The sequence below is a fragment of the Macaca nemestrina genome, chromosome 14, assembly GCF_043159975.1.
Source record: "Macaca nemestrina isolate mMacNem1 chromosome 14, mMacNem.hap1, whole genome shotgun sequence".
Classification (NCBI taxonomy): Eukaryota; Metazoa; Chordata; class Mammalia; order Primates; family Cercopithecidae; genus Macaca; species Macaca nemestrina.
This window is the reverse complement of record NC_092138.1, coordinates 21,075,533-21,088,663: the sequence shown is the minus strand read 5'-3', so window position 1 is coordinate 21,088,663 and position 13,131 is coordinate 21,075,533. Positions and strand designations below refer to the sequence as shown.

The window sequence follows — 13,131 nt, the reverse complement described above, 5'->3', positions numbered from 1 at the left end:
ATAATAGAAGAAAGATTCACCTAGGGAATGAAAGGTCTCCCTCTTGTTTATCTTCTGTGTCCTATACACATTTTCTAAGACTAAGCTTGCAATTTGCCCACCATCTAAAGAGAAAAAACGAGTTCTCTCAATGATCTTGGTAAACACTCAAAAGATAGAACAAAATCTGAATCAAAGTTGTAAATTAATCCACAAGAATCGGTTAGAAGACTGCCCGCCTTTCCTTGCAAGAACCCAGTCCTCCAAAAGGAAGTAGCTCCGGAAGTCTCTTTATATTGTAGCCAATGAAGGATGAGAGAATCATACCCCATAGTTTGACCAGGAGGTGTTGCCTGAAAACCAAAACAGCTTACTAAGGGTCAAGGGAAATATTTAACTGTAAAGAATCAAGAATGGGGGACAGAAAGGGATTTACCCCTTCCTGTCTCCCTGGGGAGGGTCCCAGGGACACTGCCTTCTCAGGGAACTGCCAGGCACGTGTCCTGTCCTCTCAGACATACCCGTGGCAGGGAGCAGCTGATCTGTCCACATGCTGTGGCATTTCTATCTTCTCAGAGCCACTTGTGCTGGTCTGGCCAGCACCACTGACCGCTACAGAAAATGTGTCTGAGGAATGCAGAGAGGATCAAAATGCTTCTACCTCCAGGATGAGCTTCTGCCTCTGCTCTTGCTGGAGAGGAGGAAGCCAGCATGCACATTTCTCTTTTTGCACCCTTTCATTAATTTTCTGCAGGAAAAAAAAAGAAAAAAAAAATGACCAGCCGGGTATGGTGGCTCACGCTAGTAATCCCAACACTTTGAGAGGCTGAGGTGGGTGGATCACCTGAGGTCAGGAGTTCGAGATCAGCCTGGCCAACATGGTGAAACTCTGTCTCTACTAAAGACACACACACACACAAATTAGCTGGGTGTGATGGCGCGTGCCTGTAATCCCAGCTACTCTGGAGGTTGAGGCAGGAGAATCGCTTGAACCAGGGAGGTGGAGATTACAGCAGTGAGCAGAGATTGTGCACCACTGCACTCCAGCCTAACAACAGAGCAAGACTCCATCTCAACAACAACAACAACAATAAAAAGGACCTTAATAAATGAATGGGCTTCCTTAAGAGAGGAATAAAAAGTCACTCGTCCTAAAAGTCCTGTTTTTTCAACTGAGGGGAAGAAATAATTTCCATGGGTGGAAACTCTTCCATAAGAACCTTTCAAAGAACTGCAAGGCCATCAGCAGTCTTCTGGTCCCTCATGGGCTTGTCTCAGAGACCTTATTTTATACCTCTGTGGTCACTGCTGTGCCTCCTCTGGAGTCAAGAACCAGATTTAGTTATCCACTGAGCATGGGAGTGGGGAGCCAGGCTGCTCACATCTTGTACGTGCTGAGGCCTATTTATGCCTCCCCACATCAGACTCACATTTCTGCACCATCACCTTCCATCCTGACTCATGATCATTTGTTATAAGCCGTGACGTTTCACGTATCTGGCTTCACTCAAGAACAAGGTCTCCTATGCAAGAGGCTTGTCAGACAACCAAAGCCTACCCTGCAAGCCACAACTTCTTTTCTGTTGTTTTCTATGTTAATTATGTGAGTGGGAGATTTTTCTGAAATCGCTTATGCACCACACCTTTCTTCTTAAACAGGACACTAAGTTTAAATGATCTTTTCCCCCTGATTCTTTAGGGTCATTACTATGAGCATCAGATATGTACTTTATGTCAATGATGTTATGTCTGCCAGGGGCTGTGCAGGTATTTAGGATTATTTACCTGACACCAAATGGAATGACACCTACTGGGGGCCTGGGTCTGCTGCTTCTTTTTTTTTTTTTTTTGAGACAGAGTCCCGCTCTGTAGCCCAGGCTGGGGTGCAGGTGCACAATCTCGGCTCACTGCAACCTCTGCCTCCTGGGTTCAAGAGATTCTCCTGCCTCAGCCTCCTGGTAGCACACTACAGGTGTGCACCACCACACCCGGGTGATTTTTGTGTTTTTCAGTAGAGACAGGGTTTCACCACGTTGGTTATGCTGATCTTGAACTCCTGACCTTGTGATCCACCCACCTCTGCCTCCCAAAGTGCTGGGATTACAGGCATGAACCACTGTGCCCGGCATCGGATCTGCTTCTTATAGGTCCTGTTTGATTTTGGTTTTGTTTGTGCAGTTTCCCCATTGTAAGTTATCATCTATTACAGCTTCTGGCAGACACCTCCCTTTCCATCATCCCCTTCTGAGAAAACCACGTTGGTGAACACTGTGTCAAAGTGCGTATTAAATAATAACCTCAAGACGGTAGCTAGCATTCATGTGTTTTGCTGCGCTCCCAGCATTTCTGTGAATGATTTACAAGTATCATCTCACGAATAGCCTCAGAGATCACACTTAGGGAATTTTCCTGTGAGAAAAGAACTAACTGATGATAGGTTTTCAATAATCAATTTTAGTTGCCTTTGCCCAAGTCCCAGTTTTGGGGTGACTTTGGGTTGGCTGACGTGCCAGGGAAGTGACCGTGGACATAAGAACTGTTGCACTTACAACGCATCCTGTCCTGAATAGTGGAAGGATATTCAGACTTGCTTCCTTCTTGAATCTCTTCATGTCTTTCTTTTCTCCTATCTCCCTGCCAATTCTGCCTCCACCTTCCTTCTTTCCTTTCTTCCCCTTTTCCTTCACTTCTATGTGTATCTTCAGCATAATCCACAGTTTTCTGGGGTGCTGCTAAACCAGCAGACTGGAGAGCCAAAGTGGACTTGACACAACCGAGAGCTGTGTTCTAACCCTGTATCTTCTCCTGGCTAGACCCCCTAATGTCGGACAGTCCATCAAAGTGATATTTAAGGCCACCAACAAGAGAGTGGCAACAGTGAAGACACTGCGAAACCAAAAGTTGTGCTAATAAACTTGGTGGCAAATAAGAGGCATTTAAACTCTTTTAAAAATGCGTTCTTGTTCTTAACAGTTCACCAAATGCCCACAGTATTTCTAATTACTCTGAAAGCTAGTCACACACTCTCTCCTCCATATCGTTTATCAGTTAATTTTCTTTCAAATGGGCATGCAGTGAGAACAATCTCACAACTTATTCAATCAAATCACAGATGGCCTAACACCATGTTTTTCTCATAGCAGGATTTCAGTAACATTGGTTGATATTCTGCTGTCCAAAGGATTTTAATATAAAACAAGCAACACAGAAGAATGAAACTCTCTTGGGTCAACATAAACAATATATGTGCAATTTCACTAACATCACTCAGCCCTCCTATAAACCTATCAAGCTGTTCATTTTTAATTTAAGGAGAATGAAATGTTCCAGGAGATCTTGCAGGAAGAGATGCCTATGGTATGAGGAAGGAGGTCCTAGAATTGAAGTTAGGTGATCTGGAAGCAAACTCCAGCTCTACTCTTTATGGCTGTGCAACCTTGGGCAAACTTCTAGGTTTTTTTGTTTTTTGGTTTTTTTTTGAGATGGAGTCTTGCTCTGTTGCCCAGGCCGGAGTGCAGTGGAGCAATCTCAGCTCACTGCAAGCTCTACCTCCCTGGTTCAAGCAATTGCCCTGCCTCAGCCTCCCGAGTAGCTGGGATTACAGGCGCATGACACCACACCAGGCTAATTTTATTATATTTTCAGTAGAGATGGGGTTTCACCATGTTGGCTAGACTGGTCTCAAACTCCTGACCTCAGGCAATCCACCCACCTTGGCCTCCCAAAGTGGTGGGATTACAGGCGTGAGCCACCACGCCCAGCCTGGGCAAACCTCTTAACCTCACTGAGCCTCAGTTTCGGCAACCACAAAAGGAGATTAGTACCCACCTTACAAGATCATTGTGGGAGTGAAATGAAATTTTAAAAATATCTCATAGAGCTAAGACAGATATTCCACAAATTCTAACTGAACTGCAAGAGAGCTAAGAATTGTTCCTGTTTCTGTGAAATGTAAATAGGACGTCCTGGCTCTTGTCCGCTAGTGGCCTTTTCATGTTTTTATTACTGTGGATGGAGATCGTGTCCTCATCTCAGGCCATACACACATGCAGCAGCCCTGTGAGGCCAGTGCTACTACTGTTCTCATTTACAGATAACGAAACTGAGACTCGGGGAGGCTAAGAAACTAAGATTGTGCGACTAGCAAGTAAAAGTGGCGGGGTTAGGATTTGAAATTAGGCACTGGTTCCACATGATTAGCCACCCCACTGTAATGCCTTTAGGGGGCAAGAAGTGGGAAGGCAGACAAAAGTCTTTCTAAGGGTCTCCTAAATCCACAACTCATACTCTAGGAACGCCTCCCAGGATCTGATTTAGGGCAGGCTGCCTCTGCCAGGGGCTGGCTCACAGTTCCCAGTTTATGGGCTCAGATGTAAGAATATGTGGCTATTGCTGCTCCCAGGGAGGTCAGCAATCATCGAGGATGAGAACACAGACAATCTTTGGACTGTGTTGATGTTTCCTTTCAGCTACTTATTCTGAAGTCCTACACTATATTCTCTATTACTAAAAAAAAGCTAATTCTCAAATTTGAGTAGATGAACCCTGAACTAGGCCAGACTGGTCACCAAAATATACTCAAGATCATATATATTATTATAAGATGTATTGGCCGGGCACGGTGGCTCAAGCCTGTAATCCCAGCACTTTGGGAGGCCGAGACGGGCGGGTCACAAGGTCAGGAGATCGAGACCATCCTGGCTAACACGGTGAAACCCCGCCTCTACTAAAAAATACAAAAAACTAGCCGGGCGAAGTGGCGGGTGCCTGTAGTCCCAGCTACTCAGGAGGCTGAGGCAGGAGAATGGCGTGAACCCGAGAGGAGGAGCTTGCAGTGAGCTGAGATCCGGCCACTGCACTCCAGCCTGGGTGACAGAGCAAGACTCCGTTTCAAAAAAAAAAAATAAGATGCATTTATTTATTCTCGCCGGTAACCAAAAGGATAACCCACTTATAATAAAAGTGCATATACATTAAAGTAAAAAAAAATTAAAACAACTATATAATGAGATTAAAACTAAGTAATAACAATTTAAAAAAAAAAAAAAAAAAACCTTAGTTCAGAAATCCTAGGCTAAGAAAATGAAGCACCAACATAGCTTTAAGCTTCCTGGAAGCCAAAGCAAGAAATATCAAACGCATGGAGCCAAAGATATGCAATTTTCCTAGACATCATCAGTTCAAAAAGACTCTGGCATTACACGCTAAAACAAATACCTGGGAAAGTCTGGTCACATCCAGGAGAGTTAGATGAAGTGGAAGACCGTGATCATGCTTGACCACAAACAGTCCCACTGGCTGGATGAGAGGTCTGACTCAGGATCATGCATGTGTTTACCCCACACATGAGGTCTGCAGTGCCAGGGCTGGACAGGCAGTCTGGAATGCCTAATCTTTTCTCTCAAGGACTCTGAACAGCTTCGCTGCCAATCTCTCTTCATGATATTAGCACTGGTCAAGGGGCAGCAAGAGAATAGGCTGGGCTGACTTGATATAGTGGTTGGCCTTGGGGGAGCCCACTTCTAGTCTTTGAGCCACATGGAGGAGAACCTATGGTTCCAATGGTTCCACTGTCGGCTGATCTACCCAGTGCAGTTTTGCAGAGGCTTTCAGTGCCCCATTCCTCTCCTCTGTCTCTCTCCATTCATGCTTTAGTTCAACCAATATTTACAGATTCCAAGCAGTCATGCATAAAAATTAGATTTTTATTTTGTCATAACATTTTGTATTAAGTACTTACTGTGTGTGAAGTACAATATGGTGCTCCTTGACTTTAGTGTCCTTCACCTTCTTCTAGCAAACCAATATGGCTTCCTGCCTGCTGGCACAAGCCCTTCTTCAGATTCAGACCTCCAAAAATCTAGACCTGGCCCTCCGTTTATTTATTTTTATCGAGCCACTACAATGTGCCATGCTTTGTGCAGGACTCTTGCCTTTTGGGTTTATTAATTCTAAAAACACTCTTTGAGCACCAGGTACTGCACAAGAACCTGGAGATACAATGGTGAGCAAAATGACACAGACTGGGTTCCTACTCTCACCAAATTGGCATTAATTGAACAAACATGCCCAATAGAGATACAATGACAAGCGGAAATAAGTGATCTAAAAAATTACCAAAAAACCTGACTTAGACTCAAGGAGTAGGGGAGGCGGCTCATTCAGCAGTCTTCTCTTCATCTAACCTAAGAGGCAGGAGTTATTTAAGCAAAGGAGAGCAGGAGGAAAAGCCAGAAAGAAGCTGGATAGCAGATCAGGTCATGCTAATAGTGTGTCCATTCTCCTAAAAACAATGGAAAGTGATGAGGAGATTGGTTCTTTTTTTTTCTTCTTCTTCTTCTTTTTTTTTTTTTTTTAAGGCAGGGTTAGGAAAGGTGTGAAAGATGCTTTCAAAATGATCTCCCTGGAAGCAGGGTGAAAGCAGTTTGCCAGCCATTGTAGTCATCTGGGTGACTTAAGGATAGGGTGGGTTAGGGAAGTGATGAAGGAAAAGGAAGTTTTCAGCTGGAGAAACTGATGAATAACAATGCCATTCACTAAGATAAGGAAGTACAGAAGAGGAAGGGCTTGGAGGCAAGTGGAAAGACCCACCATTGTTCCAAGCTCTGTGCTAAGGGCAATGGGTACATCATTTTGGCTTTGCAACAAACATGCAAAGTAGGCATCATTATTCTATTTTTCAGATTAAGAAACCAAAGCTGTGTTGATCAGCATGATTATTCTAACCCAAACTTCATGGGTCTGATTTTCCAGGGTGATCTACAGCCCAATTAGTCTCATAAGAGCTACCAAGAAGAAAGTTTCCCCTGGAAACCAAAGTCCAAAGCCACAGGGCTCAGAAAGAAATGGATCTGGGACAATCCTAGAGATTGTGAGTGGGCTACTTTAAGACCCCTGAAAGGGTAGCCATGAATGACTACATGCAGGTTGTATACTACACAAACTCAGAGGGCACTATTCATATCACCCTGCATAGGAATGCTGCCTCCCGAATACATCAGCCCTCCCCAGTTTCCTTTCAAAGAAGACTTCAAACTCCAGGACTCTCCCATAATCCCCAAGGTTCAAGAAAAATCAATAACTAACGTTGCATGCCGTCTCTCTTGTCCCCTGATGTTTTTTCCTCTTTTGCAGCCTTTATCCAGACCCAAGTATTCTTTCCTCATTTTTCTCACTGCTCAGGTAACATTCACGGAGGGATAGGTTCCCTCTACCCCCTCCCTGGAGGAATAATACCTCCATCACCAAGCCATTGCTTACAGAAGTTCCCCAGACCAGTTCACCAAACTCACAATTATGTTAATATCTGTCCAAATACATGTTACATCAAAACAAACAGGTTATACCAAAGCCATCAGCGGTTTACTTAGTTGACAAAATAGTCCCCAAACCACTGTCTAAAGGGTGACCTTGCTCACCTGATCCCATGTCCTCCAAGGCCCAAGGTGCTGTCTGAATCACAGGGAGCACCTCTCTTCCTGTGAGACAGATTGATCCACTCAAAGATCTGTTTACACTAAAAAAGTGTGGTTCTTCTCCGAAGGTCCCAGGACTGGGACAATCCGCAGCTGTTTGTCTGAACGATCTGGCAGTGAGAAATGAAGCTAACTCCAGGACCAAAGCAATCAAGGGTTCATTTCTCATCAGCCCATAAGCGAGGGGTATCACATTCATGGAAGTGCTTTGGATTCCTGAGTTTCCTGCTCATAAATGCTTTGGCAAGAGGCATGGTCTCAAGAGCACCTGCCCTGGTTTGCAATGGGGCAGAAGCTGATCCCATGGTCTCTGACCAGAATGAGCTCAGCTCTTGAAATGAAACAGCTCTGCCAGCTTCTTCATCATTACTAGTCCTTGCCACAGTGGCTCTTTAAAAGGCGTGAAGCATTTACTTTAAATATCCTTTTTATTGACATGCACAACCTTCTTCCTATGCAAGAGGAAATCAGGAAGAATATATTCCTTCAATTTCCAATCAAGTTGATTATTCTGCAGACATGCTGCAGTCTTTTTCTTTCTTTTATAAAACCCCATCTCCTATAACCACTCTAATCCAGTTGTTCATTTAGAGTTTTGAATGTGCTTTCTTGTCCCTATGCCACATATCACAGACTATGAGCTGACATTCAAGTCACCCAGAATTTTTCTTCTGTAGAAGTCCACATATCAACTAATACCTACTGCAGAAGTGAGCCCTTCGTCCGCAGCTGTCGCTGCTGAAGTAGCAGATGCATCTGCTGGACTGCAGTAGTGACTCTCTCCACCTTCTTGTTGAAAACAGCATTCCTGGGACACTGATGTGCCCTGTATCCTGCTGGTGACAGCTGACAACATCCCCACCTCCCCCCCAACCCAAGACTGGCTCATGACCTACATCATAGGGCATGTGGGCTGCAGTGATCTCCACCCGTTAACAGCTGCTTGACTTGCATCAGCTCGGGGTGTCTGGGCAGTGAGGGAGGCTCGGCAGCAGGGGCCCAGTGTGGGGACCCTGGCTTCCTGCCAGCCAGAGCCACAGAACTCTCTACCCATCCCCAGGTGATTCCTCATGTACTTCATTTTCTGCCCAAACTTCATGGGAACGTGGACCATTTACTGCCATGAGACTATCCTTGTCCTGAATACTTTCCTGAGCTGATCACTGTGAAGTTGAGGGACATTTCCCAAATCACACCATAGAGCGGGGAGCCCTCATTCCCTACACTTCTTCAACTTCTCTTACCATAGAAATGATGTAACTAAGAATAGAAAGCATGGCTAAAACCTAAGGACTGATCTGGAACTATAGGATTTGATTTCTGCAACTCTGAATGGGCAGGAGAAAAAAGAAAATACGTTTGCATTCTCATTTCTAGCTCTAGTAGTAAGTATCCAAACCAAAAATATGGCTGGATTCTCACATCAAGGAAGTGATTTCAACTAGGAAGCACCACTCTTTGATTACCATCTCAAGCTTGGGGGGCTTGCTCTCAGATTGCTTATCCTACTGTTATTAATGTTTTAACAATCCTCATGTCAATTCCATATGTGTCATTCCTTGTTTGTCTAGAAGGGAGCACTTCCGGAGACTGCTTGGAAGAAGTAACTACCTCCCTAGCTGTGCCCCACCTCCAACCAAGTTTTTCACAAATATGCTCCAGCCCCCAGCCTGTCCTAACCAGGCAGAAATCAGGCCCACATGAGAAGCACTGGAGCCCCAGGAGGAGGGATCCCTCTGAGGCCACACCTGGAGTTTACTTTTGCCATTTCTGATAAATACTGAGTATTCTCAGGAGGGAAGGAAAGGTATTAGAAAGGGTGAGTTAGGGAAAATGAGGATGGGATTATGTCAATGAATCTGCCTCAGTTTAAAGACTAGCAGGACTAGACCAGGATGAAAAATAGAATTGAGAGTGAGCTCCCAATTCAACGGAAATCAGCTCCAAACTACCTGACCAAAATTCAAAATATCCTTTTCCTTCAAAGACTTCCGTTCAACCAAGGGTCTGGCCTAGAATAGCAGAGCTTCCTCTCTCCTTACAATGACAGATGAATAATAAATGTTCCAAGTCAGAAAAAAAGATAATTTTTCCAACATTTTGATTATTGGAGATTGTATCCACGGCTAACAGCAATTCCATTTTGCAATTTAAAGTTCGTTTTGCCTACTGGAATTAGCTAGCCCCAATGATGATGAGGTTATGTTAGGACTTTGGAAGAGTCATTAACTATTTCAAACCATTAAAAAATATATATAATGCCTACAGAATATCAAAGCAATTAAGTCAAATAGGAAAAAAAACCTAGCAATTAGGCTTTTTTTTTTTTTTAGGTATCATATAGCTAAACTTCTAAAGAAAAACATTAAAAACATAACTCCTAAATTCTAATTCTGGTCTAATAAGGCTTAAGTCAAAATCAGCATGGTAAATTTCTTCACCTTAAAATGTTTTCCAAAGGATTGGCTGAATTTTAAAAAATCTTACTATTTTATTTTATTTTATTTTATTTTTGAGACCGAGTCTCGCTCTGTTGTTCAGGCTGGAATGAAGTGGTACAATGTCGGCTCACTGCAACCTCTGCCTCCCAGGTTCAAGCGATTCTCCTGCCTCTGCACCCCTAGTAGCTGGGATTACAGGCACGCGCCACCATGCCCAGCTAATATTTGTATTTTTAGTAGAGACGAGGTTTCGCCATGTTGGCCAGGCTGGCCTCTAACTCCTTACCTCAGGTGATCCACCCGCCTCGGCCTCCCAAAGTGCTGGGATTACAGGTGTGAGCCACCACACCCGGCCAAATCTTACCATTTTATTATAAATAAATTTCCCACAAGTGAATGACATTGACTTAATTTTTTTTCTCCAAGAAAAAGGTTATCTATCCTCTAAAGGAGAATGTTATCTACTACTATATTTGAGTGTTATATATTAAGTAAAAATCCTATTACCTAGAAAATATAACTTATCAGGAGAAATATGACACTAAAAGTGACCAAAACTCCTTTGCTGTGGCTGGATGTGAAAGGTTAATCATGATTTCTAGCAAGAAGCTTATTCCAAGAAAAAATAAAATAAGCAGTAATTGTTCTGGCTAAGACATGAAACTTTCTAATGATGTAGAGCAATTGCTCATCTAATGAAGGGACTCGGTAAATAAATTACAGATTACTTTCAACTGATTACTCGGAAATAGGGAAATTTCCATTCCAGCAACTGCTCCTCAGAATTGAGAGAAACCTCTTGCTCATATCAGACCCCATAGTCTAAATGTTTATTGCGAAAATACTGATAAAGAAATGTTACGGGAGTGAAAAACAGATACAGCCCAGAACTCTGCATTTGTCATTGATTACCATTTTCATACACACACACACGCACAGTTGCCAAAATTGTCTTTCATTTTTGAACATTTCTCCTTCATTACTAGGTAAAGAACAGAACATGTATACTATCAGAAATGCCAAATACGTAGTTGAGTTTCCGAAATTAGTATTTTCATCCATGTGCTCTAGTAAAGAAAACGGTCAATAAACAACACAGAAATGATCACAAACTTCCTCAACTCTGAAATCTCCACAAACGTTCAACTCTCTGGGAGCTTTCAGGTAGAAAGTTCTTATATAAGCACTTATCAACTTTAATGGTCTTTTTCAAGATACTTACAGTTAGACCATTGTAAGGATCACACTTCTGTCTGCACTCCGAATGGTGGTTCAGGCAACTTTGGGCCCTCCCTTCCTGTACTCCCTTTGTTGTGTTAGGGTAAATGAGTTACAGTAAGAACCCTGCAAATATCCTGCCTTGTGATTAAAACATTACCTTAATGCAGACTTTGTATTTTGGCTTCTATGAAGGCTTAAAGGTTAAAGGCATCATAAATTATGCATTTCTTTCTATGCCAGGCCTGTAAAAAGTGCTTTTACAGTTCATTAAAGATATTGCTTCTAAATGAGTACAGGCTTTTCTTTTTTTTTCTGCCAAAACAGAAACATTTCCATTATATTTATTACTGCTGTGCTGGAGAGCCAAAACAGTTTGGAATTAAGAAACTGCTAGAGTCTGTTGTTCCAGAATGTGTAGCAACTGTTAACATACACAGTGGAGTTGCCCATTCACTGTTTGGACAGTGATACGGTAAACATGGGCTAACACACAGGTCTGCTCCCGGGAGAATGATGGTCTGGTAAAGCCCAGAACACCAACAGTTAGAGTTTCCCCTTCTGCCTCTGCCCCAGTTTACAGATGTGAACAGGAATTAACCAGACACAAGACACACTAGAATGTCCCTAACTCCTGCAGTGGAGCAAGCTCTATCCTGTGGATTCTCCAGTACCACACATGTCCTTCCTACCCAGCACTCTGACTTCCTCACTTTTGTCACCTCCAGCTGAAGTACAGTCCTAAGAGTCTTTGTTTTTCTTTTACACTTACGCGCAATGCATCTGCAGAAGGCTGGGCTCTTTATCTCAAGGAAGACCACACCCATTTTTCCCTTAGCTTTCAGGAGCAAACTGCCGATTTAGGGACCGAAGCTGGACAGAAGCGACCCAACTTCAGCCAGGCCACAACCTCCTTCAGCTCTGCACCTCGTCTGGTTGCGGGGGAGGATTCTGGAGACAGATTGCCAGCTTTAAGAGCCAGAGTTCCAGAGATTTCTTCCAGGAGACAGCCCGCACACCCTGACAACTCCGTGGCAAAGTTGCTTCTTCCTCCTGTGCTGCAACACCTTTTCCTCTCCACCTTTCCATCAGCATACGCGCGCGCGCACACACAGCCTTGCTCACTCAACTTACCAGTTTAGATTTGGCGCGTTGCAAAAATTCTTCCATGTCGTGGCTAGGGGTTTGGAACCCGGGTACTAGGAGGGGCGCAGTGGAAAATCTCGGCACAAGGAAGAGGAGCGGGGTCCCGGGAAAGTGGCCCGCCGGGGCGCAGCGACCGACTGCTCCCTCCTGCCGCTCGGAGGCGGCTGCGGCTGAGGCTATGCTTGCGCCCTCGGCCGTCTGGCCCCCGGGCTCCCCGCCCCACCCCTCGCCCGGCCGCCGGCTCTGGGCACTCGACTCTGCCCTAATAAGGAAAGTGGGTGTGCCGCCCGGGAGCCCCGGGGCGCGCCGGGCACGCTCTCTGGCACGCGCCTCCGGGGCCGGGGCGCGTGGGCGGAGGTGCAGGGGTATGGCGAGGGGCTCCTCCGCCAATCGCAGGGCCCTGCTGCGGCCTCCTGACGTGGAGCGCCGAAAACTGCTGCAACCATGGACAGCGCCCAGAAGTGCGAGCCAAGTGCAAGGGGCTGCTGCAGAGGGAGGCTCTGCCGCAGGCACCGCCGCGGTCAGCGGGGGAAGGTGGGAAGAGGGAGACGGGTCCCAGGAGAGCCCCCGCCTAGCCCAGCGCCTCACTGGCTGGCTGGCGCGTTACGGAGCTCTCCGGCGGTCACTTAATGAGCTGGTCGGCAGGACTGGCCGGGGAGGCACTCAGCTAGATTGGCGTGGGAGGGATGGGGAGGGAAAGAGGGGGGGTTACTGCTGAGCTAAAAGCAGTACGACCTTGATGGATAATAATCAGAAGAGCAGGCTAGGAGGTTGGGCGAGGCTGCGTCTTTCCTCCCTACCATGAAAACATGCCCACACAGCAATGGGCATCCGCAGTTCACCCAAACGAGGTGCCCTTATGTCAGCCCTGG

At 45.1% G+C, this 13,131-nt stretch overlaps 1 protein-coding gene across 12 annotated transcripts in view; it reads right to left on the bottom strand.

Annotated features, from left to right (window-relative positions):
* LOC105498705 (prune homolog 2 with BCH domain) overlaps nucleotides 1–12,857 on the bottom strand; it is a 290,345-nt gene extending 277,488 nt beyond the window's left edge. For 8 of the 12 annotated variants that reach the window (XM_071077643.1, XM_071077642.1, XM_071077645.1 and 5 more), the window contains exon 1: nucleotides 12,248–12,480. In XM_071077643.1, coding sequence (XP_070933744.1) covers nucleotides 12,248–12,283 — 36 coding nt within the window. In that variant the 5' untranslated portion in view covers nucleotides 12,284–12,480. Of the gene's footprint in view, nucleotides 1–12,247 lie in introns of all 12 variants that reach the window. The other 4 variants (XM_071077649.1, XM_071077650.1, XM_071077651.1 and 1 more) reach the window with 2 other exon arrangements.
* Nucleotides 12,858–13,131: the final 274 nt, after the last annotated feature.